The following is a 27,949-nucleotide window of genomic DNA, read 5'->3' as shown; positions in this document are numbered from 1 at the left end:
TTTAAATGGTTGCTTTCAAAATCGATATCTACATATCTACGTGCTTATCTTGGACTGTAAATTATTGGGACCCAATCACGAAATAATTTTTGTGAACATACATGCATGATCTATTCCTTTCATGTTGTGATTAGGACCAATGTCCTCTTTTATGAGGGGAATAACCCCATTGAAAGTGACTGCTCATATTGATTTTTTGGCCGTACAAATATCCGAGGAAATTTTTGTTTCACACTAATGTTATAGCAGGTTGAAATATTGGTTGTTAGCATTGGAGTTATGAAGCCTTTTACCATATCTGAAATAAGAAGCCTGGAATGTCTTTTCTCATACAAATGCGCACGATATTTTTAGATGTAAACGCAACATTTTAATTTCGTTTTCGACATCTGCTGCTGGTTGTAAGACAAGCCAACAAGAAGTAGTACGTGTGTTAGGTTTACTTGTATCTTTTCGGGTTGTCACACTAATGTTATAGCAATTACAAGAAAATGTTCCGCAAAAAAAAAGTAAATACGTCCAAATGTTTTTTTTGTATCGGCACTGGTCATATTGCTGTATTTCATAATAAACCATGGGAAGTATTTCAGTAAATTACCTAACCCTGCTGTTGTTGTTGTTTTTCAGACGAAACCTGTAAACTGTGTTGCGGAGCCGGATTTTTGGTATTTGGCATTGTTGCCATTATGGGCGCCATAATTCCCATAGCCACGGGCGATTCTTACATTGCCGGTGTCGCTATGGGCTTGGGAGGATTAATTGCCATCATCATAGGCTGTTGTACGTTATTCCGTAGCGATCCAAAGCGAAAACACACACCACTGAATGAACAGCGTCAGCATGTGGATGAAGATTTTATGGTTGAGCAGCAACAGCCTTTTGTGATTCAACAAGGCACCGTCGTCACCATCCCAGCAAATCTACTTCCGTCCTCAAGCACAAGTTACACTCCACAGGGTCAGCTAATGCAACACAATATCTACCTTCAAGCAGTCGTGTGCCCTACAGCGCCACCATCGACACAGGCGCAGAGGTTTCAAGGAGCGCAGAGTCACCCACCGATCAATCCCAACTATAAGCCTGTTTTGCAAAAAAATCTCGAAGAAGCTCCACCTTCATATAACGAAGCAATTGCTAGTTAAGGCTTGACGTATTGCGCTGCTGTAGCGAAAAAGGTGTAGCCAAAATGTCACACACAGCATATCTTGTTTGCTTTTTTTAACCTTTTCGTGGTGAAATTTTTTTTTTTATTTTTGGTACTAAATCTTTCATTTTAACATTTTTGCCTCACCGCTGCGTTTAATGGTGCCACTCACATATCAATAAAAAAATCTTAAATACAATTTGCTTTTGTTAGTATTATCTGGTAGCAGAATGAATATTGCCAATTGAAAAAATGCATGCTGCTTGACAGACGTACTAAAGATCGAGTAATGCCTTGAATCTTATCTAATACTGTTGACAACCGAGCAACAAGTTCCGCCATAGGTTTTTAGTCGGAGAATCCTATTTGTGCCTCGCAGCCAAGAACAGTTTATTTGGCTTCGGTTCAGTTAAAATGTGCACTAGTTGGCGAGAGAGGTATGGCTGATACTTTGTAGCGTAACAAGATACAACCCATTGTTTGCAATGTTTTCAGTGCGCAGACAATGGAATATCGCAACTTTGTTTGGAATATGGTGCTCAGGTCATTTTGAAGCCTTTTGGTTGTGCCGCTAAATCAATATCTCGCCATACAAAAATGATAGTGTAGTAGGTAAAAAACGATACGATGTGCATGGAGTGCAGGATTAAGATGGATAAGACACAAAGTATTTGGGAACATCCCAGCTGATGGTAGAAATTTGCATGGAAAATACTGCACTGTCCTAAAAACATGTTTTTTCTGTTCAAGCTATTGCAAACGCAGTCACAGATTTGGATGAACTTTCGTTAGCCTTTCGAAATAGGGTCTCTTAAACCCCTCCTGCATGCCGCCTGGTCATATAGTCCACTCGCACATCTGTCGATTACAATAATCTTTCAATGCTTCCAAGATTCCAGTTTAGTTGTTAGATGTAAGAAAACTTTCTGTTGTTTGCAATAACAAATACCACTGCGTCAGCAACAAGAATTGCAAGAAAATGAGTCTCAAAAACGGTAAATTTGTAGTACTTTTTGAAAGTACTATTTTAATGTTATGTAATTTGACCCTTTTATATTGAAACTGTCAATCACAGACCTTTTTCTGCTTTTGGCCAAATTGAACGAAATGCATAAACGTCACGTTTATAAGTCCACTGTATCGAACGAGGATTTTCGAATATCTCATGGCACAATAACTTGTCGTTGCTTTTTTTTTCAGAAGAAACTTGTAAACGTTGCAGCGGAGCCAGTTTATTGATATATGGTATCGTTGTCGTTATGGGCGCTGTAGTATTCATAGCCATAGGCTTTTCATACATTCTTGCTGTCTGGATGGTCTTGGGAGGAACAATTTCCATCATCTCAGGCGTCTGTACTTTACGCTCACCTGCGGTTGCCCAACTTCAGCAACAACACGACAACGTCGCACAACTCCCAACAAATGTACACCCGACAACAACTATATGTTACACACCACATGGTCAGGCAATGCATCCTACTATCTACGTTCAAGGGGCCATAGCGCCACCATTGACAGAAGCGAGGTGGTTTCAAAGCGCAGAGTGTCTCCCACTTAACAATCCCAACTATGAGACTGTTTTCCAAACAAACCAAGAAGAAGCGCCACCATCATATAATGAAGTGATGGCAAGTTGAGTTGCTACTTTCTGTGGTGCGACGACCATGGTAATGGATTTGTCCATAACTATACTACTTTTCTGCTTGTACTTCGAAATTGTTAAGTTCCTATTTTTATCTATCTGGTGCTTTGTTAGTTTCTGAACTAACACAAAAGTTCAACACATTGCGCCTTTTTTTTCTGCCGAAGCCATGTACTAAGTCGATCAATTCCCTTTAGTTGGTTTAATAAAAACAAAAACTGTTTGTTTGTTTGTTTTTGTGTCCGCTTGGTGGCCATGATGTAATTGTTTTTATCGGTAAAACGCCCGACCCATATACCAAGAAAAAAATCTGATCGGTATTCGTGCCCAGGATATACTTGGTTCAAATCTCGGCGTGGTTAAAAAAAGTAACGGATCCGTTTAAGTTTGGTCTTACATCAATACGTACATCTGAGGAAAAAAGGGTAACGCGGTTTCTATCAGTTTAACGGTGAAATGCACGCCAAGCTCAACTTCTTGCTCTGCATGTACTGTGACTGAGCGTGACTTGCGCAAAGCTTGTGAACTCCAACACACAGCGCCCCCTTTACTGCAGTTAAATGTTCAAAAGAGTTAGGAATACACAACAGCCAAAAGGCAAACTGTTAGACAACAACTATATAATTTGTTGCGCGAAGCAAAATGAGTTCATAGTTTTAAGAATTCAACAGCAATGACAACTTCGGCTGGCCAACTCCAATACTTTCCATTCGTAACACAAACGGGCACCAACTAAAAAAATAACGTGCCGAGGTCATTAAATGCTGAGAATGGGCGTTCAAATGATGTTATCCTACAACCACAGCGACATGCGCTTTAAAACAGCCGTAGTGGTTAGTCAAAGCAATTTTACATTAACGTACTTCTTAAGGCGCGAGACCAGTTTTTCTGCAAAATGCACCTGAATATTGGTAATGTTTTTAACTAAGTTTTCATAACTACTCAGCACCTAAACTTTTATCAGCAATTGCCGACGCATCTGTGGCAAAATTGACGGTCATGCCTCACTGATTTTCTTCAACATGAGAAAGGGTGAAGTCCACCAAAACTTATCCTCAATCGCTCGCTTTTGGATCCGCTCCCGATTTGTAGTATCACTTACTGGTGAATTGCTAAGAAATATCCAAAGTTTTTTAACATGTGAACCACGTCAAGATATTTGTTGTGGTAAATATCACAATTTATTGAATGACCTTGTCTAATTTTGTATGAACTGGTTACGAGAATAAACACCAGTAAACCTGAAATTTCTTAAAATAAACGAGACATGAATGTCCAAGAGAAAGCAAATCACGAAAACCCCTGTAAACAGACGAGTGACGTGACCTGGCCGAACAACATTTCGCTCTTACGTCACTTCGTCGCATACCTTCTTCACTAGACAAATATTTCCGCACGTTCGCCAAACATCCATTTGTATCAGACTTTCTTCCAGGTAAGACTCAGAAAACCTAGCTACAAGAGACGCTTTAGGTGCGGGGGGATTGTATTTAATTTATAGTGGACTAGCAAACTTTTTAGCATATAGTCGCACCAAGCTATACAGTGATGAGACCTCATATAGGTCGAATAGTGGCCATATGTAGGCAGTTCTCAGAATTGCGGTAAATATATATTAGCAGCATGACAGGTTGAGAGTTGGTTTTAATTGCTGTAGAATGTAAATTGAACCCATGACGGGTAGCAGCATATTTCCGCCCTGGAAACCAAATGGTTTCGCAGTAACTACACAGCCTGTTACAATACTGGTTTATGCAAAACTTACCAAGTGAGCGTATGGGTTATACTTTAATTTCATAGTTGCATTTTGTATTGTGAATGTTTTAGTGTCCTAAATTTCCAGGAACTTAGGGCTTTTATATATTTTGAATTTGGTGTCACGTATGTCACGGGCAACGGCTTACATTGAGGAATTTTTTTCCAAAAAAACCGTAACAAGTCGTAGATTCCGAGTGCGTTAGGAGAAAGTTACGAAAAATTACATTCTAACAAACGTGACGCGCAAGTGTTGTTTTGAATCTATGACGCAACGAACAAACAGTGGCGTGAATCACACGAGGTCTGGTCGGTACGCGAGGTTTCGTGAGGCGTAAACGTCGTTAAAACCTGGGGTGGTTTTGAAAAAAAAATCGTCTCTGTTGGCCTGTTTGTTTACGTAGTAAATTCCTGTTTAATCTCCTTCACATGATTTTGGATATCACATTGTGTTACATTGGCAACCTGTTTAAAATAATGTTTTACAATTGTATGCGTAAGTTAAACTACATAAGATAATGCATATTGCCGTGTGTTTGGTTTCAATTAAATTACGATAGGTCTGAAATGATGCAATTATCTAGAAAACATACAAAGCATTGTACCGCAAGCATTAACATTACTAAATTCGAAGGAAAAGCGTAGGCCTACGTTTTTTGTAACAACGGAATTAACAAACAATTCACATGGCTTCAATCAAGTTACTAGCATTGACTCTTCTTGTACTTCACTTTATTCAGACATTATTTTTTCTAAGTAACCTTTAATTAAAATACAAAAGGTTTAGCAAACTATGTCACCCGCCTATGGTCAAAGCGCGGGTTACAATAACACAACACAAAAGAAAAGTAAGTCGATAGTTTCTAACTTTTTGACCGTTTTAAACGCATTTCATTATTTTTTTAGGGGACAACTGTGCATTCTACAGCGGGATCTCGCTTATGATACTGGGCTTTCTGTGCATTTTTGGAGCAGTGTATCCCATTGCCAGCGGAGAATCTTTTGTCATGGGAATTGCTCTCGGTTCTGGGGGATTCCTCATGGTTTGTGGAGGTTTCTTCGCGTTTCTACGCAGTCAGCCGCGAAAACCACGTACTCGATCGCCAGATACTCAATCAGCAGCAAACCCTGTATCTCAACAACAACCTTTCGTCGTCCAGCGAGGCAACGTTATTACTCTGCCTACTCATGTCCACCCAGCAACTACTATAAGTTACGAAGGCCAAGAAATGCAGTCGTTCAATATGGATGACGATTGTGCGCCACCGAGCGCACCAATTGACGCTGTACATACAGACATTGAAAGGCAACCTCCCATCAATCCTATCTATCAGTCTCCTTCAAGCTACGAGTCACATCCACCTTCATATGAGGAGGTTATTGAAAGCTGATTCGAAATATGCACGTGCCGACGTATTGTGTTACTCTGCTCTGCAGACTTTTTTTGTGCTTTTTGATTCAATTTTTTTTCTACCAATTGCCATGCACACGTCTCCTTAAGCATGAACTTTTTTAGGATTTCGTAATCCAACAAAAGCTTGGTCAACAGCATTTTTCAGAAAGTGACCTGCTAATTTTCAAGTTTAGGCATGTGCCTTGACATTGTATGAGAAGTCACAAAACAAAAACAATTATTGCCATAATGGGAAGTTGTGACCTCGCACACAACATAAAAAGCACTTGTACTTGTGTGTTGTTTAATAAAAGGTTACTGCTGTAGTGAAAATACTTTGCTGTTTACTGCTAAATTGTTGCACACTACAATTACTTCTGGTCAACTATTAATCCTAGTTAACACTAGCTTTGGTAGCGATGATATCTTTATTCAAACCACAAAAATCAACCAAACATATATTCCCACTCAAAGTTATTGCTAAGAAATTATATTATGTCAGTAAAGATTTGCATTGTATTGCTTGGGCGTGACAACCACCGGTGTGGTTAGTTTTAGGTTTTGCGGTGTAGATTCCCAAACCCAATTTCGTTAATTCTTTCACGTTATGTTTTCTATGTTTGGCACAACTCTCGTTATTATGTGACAAAGGCTGCGCAGTAGACGTGCGCGTGCAGACCGCATGGTTATGTTTTTCATTGCTAGTTGAAGTAAATCTCCATCGAAGATTGAAGTAAATCTCCAAGAATTGTGCCTCATCAGATAAGATAGGCTAAATCTAAAACAAGATAAGGTGGATGTAGCATCATTTCAGACCTTACTCTTTTTCAGTGGTTTACAAAAAAAGTGACAATCCACAGCAACTATAGTATAGCCTACCAGTTCCTCACTTGTTTCAAATGATTTGTTAATTGTGGCCCGGTAACATGTAGGCTGTATCTGCTTAAAGTTTTGCAATGTAGTTTTTGCACATATTCCGGTACGATATGTTTTAATTTACATAGTAATGCTATGCAATGAATTCCAAGTGTTACCTTACTTAATACCGGTTGTCTGAACTAAGTCTTGCAAAAGAGAAATTGTAAGAAAATCAACAAAATGTAATCGCCGGTTTATACAACACACCTTTTATTCACAAATCTTTGAATGCAAATTAAACTTACTTACTTAGACAAAAGCAGACAAGTCAAAATGAAGGCAGAATTTGCATTGCTTTCATACGCAATAATGAATGCTTTATGACGATTCCCTTGATCTCAGCTTGGCAGACGTAACAATATAAGCGTCACAATCGTTTCCTTGTAACTAATGCTAAACAAAGGGCAAATTTGGGCTGTTTTGAAAATGGAATTTTTGAGAGTGTGGTCAGTTGTACAGAGAGGACGTATATTTATTGCGGAGAGTTGTGAGAGAATTGTTTTCAGAAAACCATGGGAAACTGTTTTGGATGCAGAAACCGTGCAGAGGTAAGACATTGGCTTGTAACTAGAGAGTGTTTATCTGTTATTTAACCTCGGATTTTATCACATTTAAATTTGTTTTAAAAATGTATGTTGTGGTTTCACATTAAGCTGCTAGGTTTTAACAAACCAAATGGTTTACTTTTGTATTGGTTTTCATCAGCAGGTGGATGATCGAGATACAAAGGCTATTGAAGTGGACGTCCATAGTGTCACCGATAATGTATGTTGTGGTTCACATTAAGCTGCTAGGTTTTAACAAACCAAATGGTTTACTTTTGTATTGGTTTTTATCAGCAGGTGGATGATCGAGATACAAAGGCTATTGAAGTGGACGTTCATAGTGTCACCGATAATGTATGTTGTGGTTCACATTAAGCTGCTAGGTTTTAACAAACCAAATGGTTTACTTTTGTATTGGTTTTCATCAGCAGGTGGATGATCGAGATACAAAGGCTATTGAAGTGGACGTCCATAGTGTCACCGATAATGTATGTTGTGGTTCACATTAAGCTGCTAGGTTTTAACAAACCAAATGGTTTACTTTTGTATTGGTTTTTTTTAGCAGATGGTTGATCGAGATACAAAGGCTATTGAAGCGGACGTTCATAGTGTCACCGATAATGTATGTTGTGGTTCACATTAAGCTGCTAGGTTTTAACAAACCAAATGGTTTACTTTTGTATTGGTTTTTATCAGCAGGTGGATGATCGAGATATAAAGATTGCTGAAGTGGACGTTCATAGTGTCACCGATAATGTATGTTGTGGTTCACATTAAGCTGCTAGGTTTTAACAAACCAAATGGTTTACTTTTGTATTGGTTTTTATCAGCAGGTGGATGATCGAGATATAAAGATTGTTGAAGTGGACGTTCATAGTGTCACCGATAATGTATGTTGTGGTTCACATTAAGCTGCTAGGTTTTAACAAACCAAATGGTTTACTTTTGTATTGGTTTTTATCAGCAGGTGGATGATCGAGATATAAAGATTGTTGAAGTGGACGTTCATAGTGTCACCGATAATGTATGTTGTGGTTCACATTAAGCTGCTAGGTTTTAACAAACCAAATGGTTTACTTTTGTATTGGTTTTTATCAGCAGGTGGATGATCGAGATATAAAGATTGTTGAAGTGGACGTTCATAGTGTCACCGATAATGTATGTTGTGGTTCACATTAAGCTGCTAGGTTTTAACAAACCAAATGGTTTACTTTTGTTTTGGTTTTTATCAGCAGGTGGATGATCGAGATACAAAGGCTGTTGAAGTGGACGTTCATAGTGTCACCGAAAATGTATGTTGTGGTTCACATTAAGCTGCTAGGTTTTAACAAACCAAATGGTTTACTTTTGTATTGGTTTTTATTAGCAGATGGTTGATCGAGATATAAAGATTGTTGAGGTGGACGTTGATAGTGTCACCGAAAATGTATGTTGTGGTTCACATTAAGCTGCTAGGTTTTAACAAACCAAATGGTTTACTTTTGTATTGGTTTTTATCAGCAGGTGGATGATCGAGATATAAAGATTGTTGAAGTGGACGTTCATAGTGTCACCGATAATGTATGTTGTGGTTCACATTAAGCTGCTAGGTTTTAACAAACCAAATGGTTTACTTTTGTATTGGTTTTTATTAGCAGATGGTTGATCGAGATATAAAGATTGTTGAGGTGGACGTTGATAGTGTCACCGATAATGTATGTTGTGGTTCACATTAAGCTGCTAGGTTTTAACAAACCAAATGGTTTACTTTTGTATTGGTTTTTATCAACAGGTGGATGATCGAGATATAAAGATTGTTGAAGTGGACGTTCATAGTGTCACCGATAATGTATGTTGTGGTTCACATTAAGCTGCTAGGTTTTAACAAACCAAATGGTTTACTTTTGTATTGGTTTTTATCAACAGGTGGATGATCGAGATATAAAGATTGTTGAAGTGGACGTTCATAGTGTCACCGATAATGTATGTTGTGGTTCACATTAAGCTGCTAGGTTTTAACAAACCAAATGGTTTACTTTTGTATTGGTTTTTATCAGCAGGTGGATGATCGAGATATAAAGATTGTTGAAGTGGACGTTCATAGTGTCACCGATAATGTATGTTGTGGTTCACATTAAGCTGCTAGGTTTTAACAAACCAAATGGTTTACTTTTGTATTGGTTTTTATCAGCAGGTGGATGATCGAGATACAAAGGCTGTTGAAGTGGACGTTCATAGTGTCACCGAAAATGTATGTTGTGGTTCACATTAAGCTGCTAGGTTTTAACAAACCAAATGGTTTACTTTTGTATTGGTTTTTATTAGCAGATGGTTGATCGAGATATAAAGATTGTTGAGGTGGACGTTGATAGTGTCACCGAAAATGTATGTTGTGGTTCACATTAAGCTGCTAGGTTTTAACAAACCAAATGGTTTACTTTTGTATTGGTTTTTTTTAGCAGATGGTTGATCGAGATACAAAGGCTATTGAAGTGGACGTTCATAGTGTCACCGATAATGTATGTTGTGGTTCACATTAAGCTGCTAGGTTTTAACAAACCAAATGGTTTACTTTTGTGTTGGTTTTTATCAGCAGGTGGATGATCGAGATATAAAGATTGCTGAAGTGGACGTTCATAGTGTCACCGAAAATGTATGTTGTGGTTCACATTAAGCTGCTAGGTTTTAACAAACCAAATGGTTTACTTTTGTGTTGGTTTTTATTAGCAGGTGGATGATCGAGATATAAAGATTGCTGAAGTGGACGTTCATAGTGTCACCGAAAATGTATGTTGTGGTTCACATTAAGCTGCTAGGTTTTAACACACCAAATGGTTGACTTTTGTATTGGTTTTTATCAGCAGGTGGATGATCGAGATATAAAGATTCTTGAAGTGGACGTTCATAGTGTCACCGAAAATGTATGTTGTGGTTCACATTAAGCTGCTAGGTTTTAACAAACCAAATGGTTTACTTTTGTATTGGTTTTTATTAGCAGATGGTTGATCGAGATATAAAGATTGTTGAGGTGGACGTTGATAGTGTCACCGAAAATGTATGTTGTGGTTCACATTAAGCTGCTAGGTTTTAACAAACCAAATGGTTTACTTTTGTATTGTTTTTTTTTAGCAGATGGTTGATCGAGATACAAAGGCTATTGAAGTGGACGTTCATTGTGTCACCGATAATGTATGTTGTGGTTCACATTAAGCTGCTAGGTTTTAACAAACCAAATGGTTTACTTTTGTATTGGTTTTTATCAGCAGGTGGATGATCGAGATATAAAGATTGCTGAAGTGGACGTTCATAGTGTCACCGATAATGTATGTTGTGGTTCACATTAAGCTGCTAGGTTTTAACAAACCAAATGGTTTACTTTTGTATTGGTTTTTATCAGCAGGTGGATGATCGAGATATAAAGATTGTTGAAGTGGACGTTCATAGTGTCACCGATAATGTATGTTGTGGTTCACATTAAGCTGCTAGGTTTTAACAAACCAAATGGTTTACTTTTGTATTGGTTTTTATCAGCAGGTGGATGATCGAGATATAAAGATTGTTGAAGTGGACGTTCATAGTGTCACCGATAATGTATGTTGTGGTTCACATTAAGCTGCTAGGTTTTAACAAACCAAATGGTTTACTTTTGTATTGGTTTTTATCAGCAGGTGGATGATCGAGATATAAAGATTGTTGAAGTGGACGTTCATAGTGTCACCGATAATGTATGTTGTGGTTCACATTAAGCTGCTAGGTTTTAACAAACCAAATGGTTTACTTTTGTATTGGTTTTTATCAGCAGGTGGATGATCGAGATACAAAGGCTGTTGAAGTGGACGTTCATAGTGTCACCGAAAATGTATGTTGTGGTTCACATTAAGCTGCTAGGTTTTAACAAACCAAATGGTTTACTTTTGTGTTGGTTTTTATCAGCAGGTGGATGATCGAGATATAAAGATTGCTGAAGTGGACGTTCATAGTGTCACCGAAAATGTATGTTGTGGTTCACATTAAGCTGCTAGGTTTTAACAAACCAAATGGTTTACTTTTGTATTGGTTTTTATCAGCAGGTGGATGATCGAGATATAAAGATTGCTGAAGTGGACGTTCATAGTGTCACCGAAAATGTATGTTGTGGTTCACATTAAGCTGCTAGGTTTTAACAAACCAAATGGTTTACTTTTGTGTTGGTTTTTATCAGCAGGTGGATGATCGAGATATAAAGATTGCTGAAGTGGACGTTCATAGTGTCACCGAAAATGTATGTTGTGGTTCACATTAAGCTGCTAGGTTTTAACAAACCAAATGGTTTACTTTTGTGTTGGTTTTTATCAGCAGGTGGATGATCGAGATATAAAGATTGTTGAAGTGGACGTTCATAGTGTCACCGATAATGTATGTTGTGGTTCACATTAAGCTGCTAGGTTTTAACAAACCAAATGGTTTACTTTTGTATTGGTTTTTATCAGCAGGTGGATGATCGAGATATAAAGATTGTTGAAGTGGACGTTCATAGTGTCACCGATAATGTATGTTGTGGTTCACATTAAGCTGCTAGGTTTTAACAAACCAAATGGTTTACTTTTGTATTGGTTTTTATCAGCAGGTGGATGATCGAGATACAAAGGCTGTTGAAGTGGACGTTCATAGTGTCACCGAAAATGTATGTTGTGGTTCACATTAAGCTGCTAGGTTTTAACAAACCAAATGGTTTACTTTTGTGTTGGTTTTTATCAGCAGGTGGATGATCGAGATATAAAGATTGCTGAAGTGGACGTTCATAGTGTCACCGAAAATGTATGTTGTGGTTCACATTAAGCTGCTAGGTTTTAACAAACCAAATGGTTTGCTTTTGTGTTGGTTTTTATTAGCAGGTGGATGATCGAGATATAAAGATTGCTGAAGTGGACGTTCATAGTGTCACCGAAAATGTATGTTGTGGTTCACATTAAGCTGCTAGGTTTTAACAAACCAAATGGTTTACTTTTGTATTGGTTTTTATCAGCAGGTGGATGATCGAGATATAAAGATTGCTGAAGTGGACGTTCATAGTGTCACCGAAAATGTATGTTGTGGTTCACATTAAGCTGCTAGGTTTTAACACACCAAATGGTTGACTTTTGTATTGGTTTTTATCAGCAGGTGGATGATCGAGATATAAAGATTCTTGAAGTGGACTTTCATAGTGTCACCGAAAATGTATGTTGTGGTTCACATTAAGCTGCTAGGTTTTAACAAACCAAATGGTTGACTTTTGTATTGGTTTTTATCAGCAGGTGGATGATCGAGATATAAAGATTCTTGAAGTGGACTTTCATAGTGTCACCGAAAATGTATGTTGTGGTTCACATTAAGCTGCTAGGTTTTAACAAACCAAATGGTTTACTTTTGTATTGGTTTTTATCAGCAGGTGGATGATCGAGATATAAAGATTCTTGAAGTGGACGTTCATAGTGTCACCGAAAATGTATGTTGTGGTTCACATTAAGCTGCTAGGTTTTAACAAACCAAATGGTTTACTTTTGTGTTGGTTTTTATTAGCAGATGGTTGATCAAGAGATAAAAGCTGCCGGCGACCAAACAAACGACGAGCTGGAGATGGTTTTGACAACCAAGGTAATATAGAAAGCCATTACCAAATCTCTCCGATATAAACATTCTTTTTCACAAAATTCTACTTTTGCAGATTGACACTGGGCTACAGCAAGAGAAGATGGCGCCCTCCACTGTTGTGGACCTTTTGTTTTCAGAGAACATTGGCGCCCTCTTCGAAACTCTTGATGAAGTTTTCGACCGAGTAAGTTTGATTATCTACATGTCGTATGACAAATATGTTATGGAAACGTAATTTCCCGACCATGTTCTGTAATTAGTTTACGTTTCCATAACATATTTGTCATACGACATGTAGATAATCAAACTTACTCGGTCGAAAACTTCATCAAGAGTTTCGAAGAGGGCGCCAATGTTCTCTGAAAACAAAAGGTCCACAACAGTGGAGGGCGCCATCTTCTCTTGCTGTAGCCCAGTGTCAATCTGCAAAAGTAGAATTTTATGAAAAAGAATGTTTATGTCGGAGAGATTTGGTAATGGCTTTCTATATTACCTTGGTTGTCAAAACCATCTCCAGCTCGTCGTTTGTTTGGTCGCCGGCAGCTTTTATCTCTCGATCAACCACCTGCTGATAAAAACCAACACAAAATTAAAACATTTGGTTTGTTAAAACCTAGCAGCTTAATGTGAACCACAACATACATTATCGGTGACACTATGAACGTCCACTTCAATAGCCTTTGTATCTCGATCATCCACCTGCTGATAAAAACCAATACAAAAGTAAACCATTTGGTTTGTTAAAACCTAGCAGCTTAATGTGAACCACAACATACATTATCGGTGACACTATGAACGTCCACTTCAATAGCCTTTGTATCTCGATCATCCACCTGCTGATAAAAACCAATACAAAAGTAAACCATTTGGTTTGTTAAAACCTAGCAGCTTAATGTGAACCACAACATACATTTTCAGTGACACTATCAACGTCCACCTCAACAATCTTTATATCTCGATCAACCATCTGCTAATAAAAACCAATACAAAAGTAAACCATTTGGTTTGTTAAAACCTAGCAGCTTAATGTGAACCACAACATACATTTTCAGTGACACTATCAACGTCCACTTCAATAGCCTTTATATCTCGATCAACCATCTGCTAATAAAACCAATACAAAAGTAAACCATTTGGTTTGTTAAAACCTAGCAGCTTAATGTGAACCACAACATACATTTTCGGTGACACTATGAACGTCCACTTCAATAGCCTTTGTATCTCGATCATCCACCTGCTGATAAAAACCAATACAAAAGTAAACCATTTGGTTTGTTAAAACCTAGCAGCTTAATGTGAACCACAACATACATTTTCGGTGACACTATGAACGTCCACTTCAATAGCCTTTGTATCTCGATCAACCATCTGCTAAAAAAACCAATACAAAAGTAAACCATTTGGTTTGTTAAAACCTAGCAGCTTAATGTGAACCACAACATACATTTTCGGTGACACTATGAACGTCCACTTCAATAGCCTTTGTATCTCGATCATCCACCTGCTGATAAAAACCAATACAAAAGTAAACCATTTGGTTTGTTAAAACCTAGCAGCTTAATGTGAACCACAACATACATTTTCGGTGACACTATCAACGTCCACCTCAACAATCTTTATATCTCGATCATCCACCTGCTGATAAAAACCAATACAAAAGTAAACCATTTGGTTTGTTAAAACCTAGCAGCTTAATGTGAACCACAACATACATTTTCGGTGACACTATGAACGTCCACTTCAATAGCCTTTATATCTCGATCAACCATCTGCTAATAAAAAACAATACAAATGCAAACCATTTGTGTTGTTAAAACCTAGCAGCTTAATGTGAACCACAACATACATTTTCGGTGACACTATGAACGTCCACTTCAAGAATCTTTATATCTCGATCATCCACCTGCTGATAAAAACCAATACAAAAGTAAACCATTTGGTTTGTTAAAACCTAGCAGCTTAATGTGAACCACAACATACATTTTCGGTGACACTATGAAAGTCCACTTCAAGAATCTTTATATCTCGATCATCCACCTGCTGATAAAAACCAATACAAAAGTCAACCATTTGGTTTGTTAAAACCTAGCAGCTTAATGTGAACCACAACATACATTTTCGGTGACACTATGAAAGTCCTCTTCAAGAATCTTTATATCTCGATCATCCACCTGCTGATAAAAACCAATACAAAAGTCAAACATTTGGTTTGTTAAAACCCAGCAGCTTAATGTGAACCACAACATACATTTTCGGTGACACCATGAACGTCCATTTCAACAATCTTTATATCTCGATCATCCACCTGCTGATAAAAACCAATACAAAAGTCAACCATTTGGTTTGTTAAAACCCAGCAGCTTAATGTGAACCACAACATACATTTTCGGTGACACTATGAACGTCCATTTCAACAATCTTTATATCTCGATCATCCACCTGCTGATAAAAACCAATACAAAAGTCAACCATTTGGTTTGTTAAAACCTAGCAGCTTAATGTGAACCACAACATACATTTTCGGTGACACTATGAAAGTCCTCTTCAAGAATCTTTATATCTCGATCATCCACCTGCTGATAAAAACCAATACAAAAGTCAACCATTTGGTTTGTTAAAACCTAGCAGCTTAATGTGAACCACAACATACATTTTCGGTGACACTATGAAAGTCCTCTTCAAGAATCTTTATATCTCGATCATCCACCTGCTGATAAAAACCAATACAAAAGTCAACCATTTGGTTTGTTAAAACCCAGCAGCTTAATGTGAACCACAACATACATTTTCGGTGACACTATGAAAGTCCTCTTCAAGAATCTTTATATCTCGATCATCCACCTGCTGATAAAAACCAATACCAAAGTAAACCATTTAGTTTGTTAAAACCTAGCAGCTTAATGTGAACCACAACATACATTTTCGGTGACACTATGAACGTCCACTTCAGCAATCTTTATATCTCGATCATCCACCTGCTGATAAAAACCAATACAAAAGTAAACCATTTGGTTTGTCAAAAACCTAGCAGCTTAATGTGAACCACAGCATACATTTTCGGTGACACTATGAACGTCCACTTCAGCAATCTTTATATCTTGATCATCCACCTGCTGATAAAAACCAATACAAAAGTAAACCATTTGGTTTGTTAAAACCTAGCAGCTTAATGTGAACCACAACATACATTTTCGGTGACACTATCAACGTCCACTTCAGCAATCTTTTTATCTCGATCATCTATCTGCTAATAAAAACCAATACAAAAGTAAACCATTTGGTTTGTTAAAACCTAGCAGCTTAATGTGAACCACAATATACATTATCGGTGACACTATGAACGTCCACTTCAATAGCCTTTGTATCTCGATCATCTACCTGCTTAAAAAAACCAATACAAAAGTAAACCATTTGGTTTGTTAAAACCTAGCAGCTTAATGTGAACCACAACATACATTATCGGTGACACTATGAACGTCCACCTCAACAGTCTTTATATCTCGTTCAACCACCTGCTGATAAAAACCAATACAAAAGTAAACCATTTGGTTTGTTAAAACCTAGCAGCTTAATGTGAACCACAACATACATTATCGGTGACACTATGAACGTCCACTTCAATAGCCTTTGTTTCTCGATCAACCATCTGCTGATAAAAACCAATACAAAAGTAAACCATTTGGTTTGTTAAAACCTAGCAGCTTAATGTGAACCACAACATACATTATCGGTGACACTATGAACGTCCACTTCAATAGCCTTTGTGTCTCGATCATCTACCTGCTGATAAAAACCAATACAAAAGTAAACCAGTTGGTTTGTTAAAACCTAGCAGCTTAATGTGAACCACAACATACATTATCGGTGACACTATGAACGTCCACTTCAATAGCCTTTGTATCTCGATCATCTACCTGCTAAAAAAAACCAATACAAAAGTAAACCATTTGGTTTGTTAAAACCTAGCAGCTTAATGTGAACCACAACATACATTATCGGTGACACTATGAACGTCCACCTCAACAGTCTTTATATCTCGATCAACCACCTGCTGATAAAAACCAATACAAAAGTAAACCATTTGGTTTGTTAAAACCTAGCAGCTTAATGTGAACCACAACATACATTATCGGTGACACTATGAACGTCCACTTCAATAGCCTTTGTATCTCGATCAACCATCTGCTGATAAAAACCAATACAAAAGTAAACCATTTGGTTTGTTAAAACCTAGCAGCTTAATGTGAACCACAACATACATTATCGGTGACACTATGAACGTCCACTTCAATAGCCTTTGTATCTCGATCATCCACCTGCTGATAAAAACCAATACAAAAGTAAACCAGTTGGTTTGTTAAAACCTAGCAGCTTAATGTGAACCACAACATACATTATCGGTGACACTATGAACGTCCACTTCAATAGCCTTTGTATCTCGATCAACCACCTGCTGATAAAAACCAATACAAAAGTAAACCATTTGGTTTGTTAAAACCTAGCAGCTTAATGTGAACCACAACATACATTTTCGGTGACACTATGAACGTCCACCTCAATAGCCTTTGTATCTCGATCAACCATCTGCTGATAAAAACCAATACAAAAGTAAACCATTTGGTTTGTTAAAACCTAGCAGCTTAATGTGAACCACAACATACATTTTCGGTGACACTATGAACGTCCACCTCAATAGCCTTTGTATCTCGATCAACCATCTGCTGATAAAAACCAATACAAAAGTAAACCATTTGGTTTGTTAAAACCTAGCAGCTTAATGTGAACCACAACATACATTATCGGTGACACTATGAACGTCCACCTCAATAGCCTTTGTATCTCGATCAACCATCTGCTAATAAAAACCAATACAAAAGTAAACCATTTGGTTTGTTAAAACCTAGCAGCTTAATGTGAACCACAACATACATTATCGGTGACACTATGAACGTCCACCTCAATAGCCTTTGTATCTCGATCAACCACCTGCTGATAAAAACCAATACAAAAGTAAACCATTTGGTTTGTTAAAACCTAGCAGCTTAATGTGAACCACAACATACATTTTCGGTGACACTATGAACGTCCACCTCAATAGCCTTTGTATCTCGATCAACCATCTGCTAATAAAAACCAATACAAAAGTAAACCATTTGGTTTGTTAAAACCTAGCAGCTTAATGTGAACCACAACATACATTATCGGTGACACTATGAACGTCCACCTCAATAGCCTTTGTATCTCGATCAACCATCTGCTAATAAAAACAATACAAAAGTAAACCATTTGGTTTGTTAAAACCTAGCAGCTTAATGTGAACCACAACATACATTATCGGTGACACTATGAACGTCCACCTCAATAGCCTTTGTATCTCGATCAACCATCTGCTAATAAAAACCAATACAAAAGTAAACCATTTGGTTTGTTAAAACCTAGCAGCTTAATGTGAACCACAACATACATTATCGGTGACACTATGAACGTCCACTTCTATAGCCTTTGTATCTCGATCAACCACCTGCTGATAAAAACCAACACAAAAGTAAACCATTTGGTTTGTTAAAACCTAGCAGCTTAATGTGAACCACAACATACATTATCGGTGACACTATGAACGTCCACTTCAATAGCCTTTGTATCTCGATCAACCACCTGCTGATAAAAACCAATACAAAAGTAAACCATTTGGTTTGTTAAAACCTAGCAGCTTAATGTGAACCACAACATACATTATCGGTGACACTATGAACGTCCACTTCAACAGCCTTTGTATTTCGATCATCTATCTGCTAATAAAAACCAATACCAAAGTAAACCATTTGGTTTGTTAAAACCTAGCAGCTTAATGTGAACCACAACATACATTATCGGTGACACTATGGACGTCCACTTCAATAGCCTTTGTATCTCGATCATCCACCTGCTGATGAAAACCAATACAAAAGTAAACCATTTGGTTTGTTAAAACCTAGCAGCTTAATGTGAACCACAACATACATTATCGGTGACACTATGAACGTCCACTTCAATAGCCTTTGTATCTCGATCATCCACCTGCTGATAAAAACCAATACAAAAGTAAACCATTTGGTTTGTTAAAACCTAGCAGCTTAATGTGAACCACAACATACATTATCGGTGACACTATGGACGTCCACTTCAATAGCCTTTGTATCTCGATCATCCACCTGCTGATGAAAACCAATACAAAAGTAAACCATTTGGTTTGTTAAAACCTAGCAGCTTAATGTGAAACCACAACATACATTTTTAAAACAAATTTAAATGTGATAAAATCCGAGGTTAAATAACAGATAAACACTCTCTAGTTACAAGCCAATGTCTTACCTCTGCACGGTTTCTGCATCCAAAACAGTTTCCCATGGTTTTCTGAAAACAATTCTCTCACAACTCTCCGCAATAAATATACGTCCTCTCTGTACAACTGACCACACTCTCAAAAATTCCATTTTCAAAACAGCCCAAATTTGCCCTTTGTTTAGCATTAGTTACAAGGAAACGATTGTGACGCTTATATTGTTACGTCTGCCAAGCTGAGATCAAGGGAATCGTCATAAAGCATTCATTATTGCGTATGAAAGCAATGCAAATTCTGCCTTCATTTTGACTTGTCTGCTTTTGTCTAAGTAAGTAAGTTTAATTTGCATTCAAAGATTTGTGAATAAAAGGTGTGTTGTATAAACCGGCGATTACATTTTATTGATTTTCTTACAATTTCTCTTTTGCAAGACTTAGTTCAGACAACCGGTATTAAGTAAGGTAACACTTGGAATTCATTGCATAGCATTACTATGTAAATTAAAACATATCGTACCGGAATATGTGCAAAAACTACATTTTAATGCAAAACTTTAAGCACATACAGCCTACATGTTACCGGGCCACAATTAACAAATCATTTGAAACAAGTGAGGAACTGGTAGGCTATACTATAGTTGCTGTGGATTGTCACTTTTTTTGTAAACCACTGAAAAAGAGTAAGGTCTGAAATGATGCTACATCCACCTTATCTTGTTTTAGATTTAGCCTATCTTATCTGATGAGGCACAATTCTTGGAGATTTACTTCAATCTTCGATGGAGATTTACTTCAACTAGCAATGAAAAACATAACCATGCGGTCTGCACGCGCACGTCTACTGCGCAGCCTTTGTCACATAATAACGAGAGTTGTGCCAAACATAGAAAACATAACGTGAAAGAATTAACGAAATTGGGTTTGGGAATCTACACCGCAAAACCTAAAACTAACCACACCGGTGGTTGTCACGCCCAAGCAATACAATGCAAATCTTTACTGACATAATATAATTTCTTAGCAATAACTTTGAGTGGGAATATATGTTTGGTTGATTTTTGTGGTTTGAATAAAGATATCATCGCTACCAAAGCTAGTGTTAACTAGGATTAATAGTTGACCAGAAGTAATTGTAGTGTGCAACAATTTAGCAGTAAACAGCAAAGTATTTTCACTACAGCAGTAACCTTTTATTAAACAACACACAAGTACAAGTGCTTTTTATGTTGTGTGCGAGGTCACAACTTCCCATTATGGCAATAATTGTTTTTGTTTTGTGACTTCTCATACAATGTCAAGGCACATGCCTAAACTTGAAAAATTAGCAGGTCACTTTCTGAAAAATGCTGTTGACCAAGCTTTTGTAGGATTACGAAATCCTAAAAAAGTTCATGCTTAAGCAGACGTGTGCATGGCAATTGGTAGAAAAAAAATTGAATCAAAAAGCACAAAAAAGTCTACAGAGCAGAGTAACACAATACGTCGGCACGTGCATATTTCGAATCAGCTTTCAATAACCTCCTTATATGAAGGTGGATGTGACTCGTAGCTTGAAGGAGACTGATAGATAGGATTGATGGGAGGTTGCCTTTCAATGTCTGTATGTACAGCGTCAATTGGTGCGCTCGGTGGCGCACAATCGTCATCCATATTGAACGACTGCATTTCTTGGCCTTCGTAACTTATAGTAGTTGCTGGGTGGACATGTGTAGGCAGAGTAATAACGTTGCCTCGCTGGACGACGAAAGGTTGTTGTTGAGATACAGGGTTTGCTGCTGATTGAGTATCTGGCGATCGAGTACGTGGTTTTCGCGGCTGACTGCGTAGAAACGCGAAGAAACCTCCACAAACCATGAGGAATCCCCCAGAACCGAGAGCAATTCCCATGACAAAAGATTCTCCGCTGGCAATGGGATACACTGCTCCAAAAATGCACAGAAAGCCCAGTATCATAAGCGAGATCCCGCTGTAGAATGCACAGTTGTCCCCTAAAAAAATAATGAAATGCGTTCAAAACGGTCAAAAAGTTAGAAACTGTCGACTTACTTTTCTTTTGTGTTGTGTTATTGTAACCCGCGCTTTGACCATAGGCGGGTGACATAGCTTGCCAAACCTTTTATATTTTAATGAAAGGTTACTTACAAATAATAATATCTAAATAAAGTGAAGTACAAGAAGAGTCAATGCTAGTAACTTGATTGAAGCCATGTGAATTGTTTGTTAATTCCGTTGTTACAAAAAACGTGGGCCTACGCTTTTCCTTCGAATTTAGTGATGTTAATGCTTGCGGTACAATGCTTTGTATGTTTTCTAGATAATTGCATCATTTCAGACCTATCGTAATTTAATTGAAACCAAACACACGGCATTGAGCATTATCTTACGTAGTTTAACTTATGCATACAATTGTAAAATAATTTTAAACAGGTTGCCAATGTAACACAATGTGATATCCAAAATCATGCAATGGAGATTAAATATATATTTACTTAAACAAACAGGCCAACAGAGAAGATTTTTTTTTCAAAACCACCCCGCAGGTTTTAACGACGTTTACGCCAGACGAAACCTCGCGCACCGAACAGACCTCGTGTGATTCACACCACTGTTTGTTCGTTACGTCATAGATTCAAAACAACATTTGCGCGTCACGTTCGTTAGAATGTACTTTTTCGTAATTTTCTCCTAACGCACTCGGAATCTACGACTTGTTACGGTTTTTTTGGAAAAAATTTCCTCAATGTAAGCCGTTGCCCGTGACATACGTGACACCAAATTCAAAGTATATAAAAGCCCCAAGTTCCTGAAAATTTAGGACACTAAAAATTCACAATACAAAATGCAACTATGAAATTAAAGTATAACCCATACGCTCACTTGGTAAGTTTTGCATAAACCAGTATTGTAACAGGCAGTGTAGTTACAGCGAAACCATTTGGTTTCCAAGACAAAAATGTGCTGCTCCACTTTATGAGTTAAATTTACTTTCTCCAGCAATTAAAAACTCTCAACCTGTCATGCTGCTAATATATATTTCCCACAATTCTCAGAACAGCATACATATGGCCACTATTCGACCTATATGAGGTCACATCACTGTATAGCTTGGTGCGACTATATGCTAAAAAGTTTTCTAGTCCACTACAAATTAAATACAATCCCCCCAGCACCTAAAGCGTCTCTTGTAGCTGAGTTTTAACTGGAAGAAAGTCTGATACAAATGGATGTTTGGCGAACGTGCGGAAATATTTGTCTAGTGAAGAAGGCATGCGACGAAGTGACGTAGGAGCGAAATGTTGTTCGGCCAGGTCACGCGTCACTCGTCTGTTTACAGTGGTTTTGGTGTTTGGATTTCTTTTTGTTTTCGTGATTTGCTTTCTCATGGACATTCATATCTGGCTCAGTTTAAGAAATTTCAAGTTTACTGCTGTTTATACTCGTAGCTAGTTTATACAAAATTAGACAAGGCCATTCATTAAATTGTGAAATTTACCACGAATATTGGGCATAACAAATATCTTGACGTGGTTCACATGATAAAAAACTTTGGATATTTCTTAGCAATTCACCAGTAAGTGATACTACAAATCGGGAGCGGATCCAAAAGGGAGCGATTGAGGATAAGTTGTGGTGGACTTCACCCTTTCTCATGTTAAAAGTAATCAGTGAGGCATGACCGTCAATTTTGCCACAGATGCGTCGGCAATTGCTGATAAAAGTTTAGGTGCTGAGTAGTTATGACAACTTAGTTAAAAACATTACCAATATTCAGGTGCATTTTGCAGAAAAACTGGTCTCGCGCCTTAAGAAGTACGTCAAAATGTAAAATTGCTTTGACTGACCACTACGGCTGTTATAAAGCGCATGTCGCTGTGGTTGTAGGATAATATCATTTGAACGGCCATTCTCAGCATTTAATGACCTCGGCACGTTATTTTTTTAGTTGGTGCCCGTTTGTGTTACGAATGGAAAGTATTGGAGTTGGCCAGCCGAAGTTGTCATTGCTGTTGAATTCTTAAAACTATGAACTCATTTTGCTTCGCGCAACAAATTATATAGTTGTTGTCTAACAGTTTGCCTTTTGGCTGTTGTGTATTCCTAACTCTTTTGAACATTTAACTGCAGTGAAAGGGGGCGCTGTGTGTTGGAGTTCACAAGCTTTGCGCAAGTCACGCTCAGTCACAGTACATGCAGAGCAAGAAGTTGAGCTTGGCGTGCATTTCACCGTTAAACTGATAGAAACCGCGTTACCCTTTTTTCCTCAGATGTACGTATTGATGTAAGACCAAACTTAAACGGATCCGTCACTTTTTTTTAACCACGCCGAGATTTGAACCAAGTATATCCTGGCCACGAATACCGATCAGATTTTCTTCTTGGTATATGGGTCGGGCGTTTTACCAATAAAAACAATTACATCATGGCCACCAAGCGGACACAAAAACAAACAAACAGTTTTTGTTTTTATTAAACCAACTAAAGGGAATTGATCGACTTAGTACATGGCTTCGGCAGAAAAAAAAGGCGCAATGTGTTGAACTTTTGTGTTAGTTCAGAAACTAACAAAGCACCAGATAGATAAAAATAGGAACTTAACAATTTCGAAGTACAAGCAGAAGAGTAATATAGTTATGGACAAATTCGACTTCACCTTTACCATGGTCGTCGCACCACAGAAAGTAGCAACTCAACTTGCCATCACTTCATTATATGATGGTGGCGCTTCTTCTTGGTTTGTTTGGAAAACAGTCTCATAGTTGGGATTGTTAAGTGGGAGACACTCTGCGCTTTGAAACCACCTCGCTTCTGTCAATGGTGGCGCTATGGCCCCTTGAACGTAGATAGTAGGATGCATTGCCTGACCATGTGGTGTGTAACATATAGTTGTTGTCGGGTGTACATTTGTTGGGAGTTGTGCGACGTTGTCGTGTTGTTGCTGAAGTTGGGCAACCGCAGGTGAGCGTAAAGTACAGACGCCTGAGATGATGGAAATTGTTCCTCCCAAGATCATACAGAAAGCGAGAATGTATGAAAAGCCTATGGCTATGAATACTACAGCGCCCATAACGACAACGATACCATATATCAATAAACCGGCTCCGCAGCAACGTTTACAAGTTTCTTCTGAAAAAAAAGCAACTTCTGAAAAAAGTTATTGTGCCATGAGATATGCGAAAATCCTCGTTCGATACAGTGGACTTATAAACGTGACGTTTATGCATTTCGTTCAATTTGGCCAAAGCAGAAAAAGGTCTGTGATTGACAGTTTTAATATAAAAGGGTCAAATTACATAACATTAAAATAGTACTTTCAAAAAGTACTACAAATTTACCGTTTTTGAGACTCATTTTCTTGCAATTCTTGTTTCTGACGCAGTGGTATTTGTTATTGCAAACAACAGAAAGTTTTCTTACATCTAACAACTACACTGAAATCTAGGAACCATTGAAAGGTTAGAGTAATAGGCAGATGTGCGAGTGGACTATATCACCAGGCGGCATGCAGGAGGGGTTTAAGAGACCCTGACCAGACGCATTCTAGTGTTACATTTCCTTGTAAAATAGGATATAGTACAACTAACTAACTTGTCATGGAAAGAGTTTTTTTTTGAAAGACTCCCAAAAGTTATTCAAATCTGTGACTCCGTTTTGCGATAGCTTGAACAGAAATAAACATGTTTTTAGGACAGTGCAATATTTTCAAATGGCTAACATTAGCTGGGATGGTCCCAAATACTTTATGTCCTATCCATCTTAATCCTGCACTACATGCGCATCATATCGTTTTTTACCTACTGGACTATCATTTTTGTATAGCGAGATATTGATTTAGCGGCACAACCAAAAGGCTTCAAAATGACCTGAACATCATATTCCAAACAAAGCTGCGATATTCCATTGTCTGCTCACTGAAAACATTGCAAACAATGGGTTGTATCTTGTTACGCTACAAAGTATCAGCCGTACCTCTCTCGCCAACTAGTGCACATTCTAACTGAACCAAAGCCAAATAAACTGTTCGTCGCTATGGGGAACAACTAGGATTCTCGGAACCTGTTGCTCGGTTGTCAACAGTATTAGATATGATCCAGGGTATTACCCGATCTTTAGTTACGTCTGTCAAGCAGCAAGCATTTTTTCCATTGGAAATATTCATTCTGCTACCAGATAATACTAACAAAAGCAAATTGTATTTAAGATTTTTTTATTAATATGTGAGTGGCACCATTAAACGCAGCAGTGAGGCAAAAATGTTAAAATGAAAGATTTAGTACCTAAAATAAAAAAAAAACATTTCACCACGAATAGGTTAAAAAAAGCAAACAAGATATGCTGTGTGTGACATTTTGGCTACACCTTTTTCGATTCAGCAGCGCAATACGTCAAGCCTTAACTAGCAATTGCTTCATTATATGAAGGTGGAGCTTCATCGAGATTTGTTTGCATAACAGGCTTATAGTTGGGATTAATCGGTGGGTGACTCTGCGCTCCTTGAAACCACTGCGCTTGTGTCGATGGTGGCGCTGTAGGGCACACGACTGCTTGAAGGTAGATATTGGGTTGCATTGGCTCACCCTGTGGAGTGTAACTTATGCTTGAGGACGGAAGTAGATTTGCTGGGATGGTGACGACGGTGCCGTGTTGAACCACAAAAGGTTGTTGCTGCTCAACCATAAAATCTTCATCCACATGCTGACGCTGTTCATTCAGTGGTGTGTGTTTTCGCTTGGGATCGCTACGGGATAACGTACAACAGCCTATGATGATGGCAATTATCCCTCCCAAGCCCATAGCGACACCGGCAATGTATGAATCGCCGGTGGCTATGGGAATTACGGCGGCCAACATGACAACAACGCCAAATCCCAAGAATCCGGCTCCGCAACACAGTTTACAGGTTTCGTCTGAAATACAACAGCAACAGCAGCGTTATGCAATGTAATGAAATACTTCTCATGGTTTTTTGTGAAATACAGCAATAGTGCCGATACAAAAATACAAAAAAAACATTTGGACGTATTTACTTTTTTTTTGCGGAACATTTTCTTGTAATTCCAATTGTTGAGGCTGTGGCATTTGTATCAGAAAACAGAAACAACTTTATTTTTGTCTAGCACCTACATTGAAATATACACAAGAAAAAGGATGGTTATTGAATAGACAGATGTACAGTTGGCTTAAGTGTCTTATATGGTAATACTAAGGTTTTTGTGGGTTTCAGAGACCACCGGGTGTATAGTTGTTCCAGAAACTACCCCCTTGTGCTCTGTTATGATGTTCGCTTTTGAAAGAAGGAAACTCGGTAGAACGAAAAAGAATGTTACTTTCTACAGACAAAAGTGAATACAATTATGTTGCTCAATAAAGTTAATCAGTAACTGTGACTGCCTTTGCAACGTGGAAAATAACATGGAACAGCGGCATGTTATAACAATACAATGTTTTAGATATAAAGGCCAGTGCAAGTGACATGACATTACAGCAAATTGCTTTAAAAAGATCTTAAACCACAATTTTTAATTATTTAATAAATAAAAAGCAATAAAGATATGTGTTTCGTAAGCCTTTGTGCACCCACATGATTTTCGTGTACACAGTTATGATATAAATTACGAATGTATTGCACTCATCACGATCTGCATGCATATTAAGGGGCGCAGCACTTTAATACTCATTACACACACTTTGCAGTACTGAAAGGGAAAAGAAGCAAAAAATATATATTGCATTCAACATAAGTATGTAAAATATAAACATAATGCACTGCAAAGTTGGGTTTTAATGAAACTACATAAAAAAGCACTCTCAGAAAATGTTGCACAGCAATATAGTACGTATAGTTCAAAGATCGCAATGGTGCAATTTTTTGTACATGACGAAAAACAAGGCACGGTATACATTGTGCATGGAAGGGGGCAATATTTGTGATACACAGCACCAACTCCACAGTGATCAATGTGTTTCCTTGCATTCCTAAACTTCCCCAAAACCCTTATCGTTTTGGGCTACGTCCTCGTACGATGGTGGGGCAGGTGTCGGTACTTGCGTTGGGTCATTAGGCTGCACATTACACTGTGGCATTTGTCCCATATTCGCAGTCATCACTCCCTGTTGGTTGTACGACAAAGACACTTGAGGAAGGCCGTAAGCCTGAAATACCGTAGTAGTGGGGTGGACGTTTGTTTGCTGCTGGTTGGTTCGACTTTGTTGGACAATATAAGGTTGCTGTTGTTGCTGTTGGACACTTGTTGTTGCCACAGTAACTACACCCGTATTGGGCATTTGAGTCTGCTTCTGCTTCTGGCAGTTGATGCCATATAAGATAAAGCTTAAAAGTAGAAATGTGCCCGCCACGCAAAGGAGCACTATGCCAGCGGTGTTGGAAAGGTTACTAGCCAATAAAACTATGCCGGGAATACAGAAGAAAAAGCCTACCAAAAGCAGGCATGCACGTGGACCAACTTCTGCAACACAAAGTATAAAGGCGAATTAGCGGCTTTACTTATTTTTTGAGAAATCTAGGACTGTATCATACTTACCATGCGGTTTTTGGTGTCGGTAATAGGTTCGGGTGTTTGTGGAAGATTGCATCGTCCTGATAACCGCAAGGTATTGGTAATTTACAAAGTTCTTCGAAG

General features: G+C 38.1%; 3 protein-coding genes across 3 annotated transcripts; 1 reads left to right on the top strand and 2 right to left on the bottom strand.

The window, feature by feature from the left end:
* The first annotated feature begins 4,214 nt into the window (after positions 1-4,214).
* Positions 4,215-6,508, top strand: LOC145911647 (uncharacterized). The gene is made up of 2 exons (XM_082999055.1): positions 4,215-5,389; positions 5,448-6,508. Exons 1-2 carry the CDS (start codon positions 5,335-5,337, stop codon positions 5,930-5,932), a joined length of 540 nt encoding a protein of 179 aa, XP_082855181.1. The 5' UTR covers positions 4,215-5,334; the 3' UTR covers positions 5,933-6,508.
* Positions 6,509-20,237: 13,729 nt separating this feature from the next.
* Positions 20,238-22,504, bottom strand: LOC145911492 (uncharacterized). The gene is made up of 2 exons (XM_082998859.1): positions 21,357-22,504; positions 20,238-21,298 (listed from the first exon to the last, which is right to left on the bottom strand). Exons 1-2 carry the CDS (start codon positions 21,409-21,411, stop codon positions 20,814-20,816), a joined length of 540 nt encoding a protein of 179 aa, XP_082854985.1. The 5' UTR covers positions 21,412-22,504; the 3' UTR covers positions 20,238-20,813.
* Positions 22,505-25,504: 3,000 nt separating this feature from the next.
* Positions 25,505-27,281, bottom strand: LOC145911594 (uncharacterized). Its single transcript, XM_082998989.1, has 2 exons — positions 26,336-27,281; positions 25,505-26,215 (listed from the first exon to the last, which is right to left on the bottom strand). Exons 1-2 carry the CDS (start codon positions 26,385-26,387, stop codon positions 25,701-25,703), a joined length of 567 nt encoding a protein of 188 aa, XP_082855115.1. The 5' UTR covers positions 26,388-27,281; the 3' UTR covers positions 25,505-25,700.
* Between the last annotated feature and the right edge of the window lie 668 nt (positions 27,282-27,949).

Source organism: Ascidia mentula, chromosome 8, assembly GCF_947561715.1.
Source record: "Ascidia mentula chromosome 8, kaAscMent1.1, whole genome shotgun sequence".
In the NCBI taxonomy this organism is placed as follows: Eukaryota; Metazoa; Chordata; class Ascidiacea; order Phlebobranchia; family Ascidiidae; genus Ascidia; species Ascidia mentula.
Note: the sequence above shows the minus strand (reverse complement) of the source record. Positions and strands in the feature narration are given on the sequence as shown.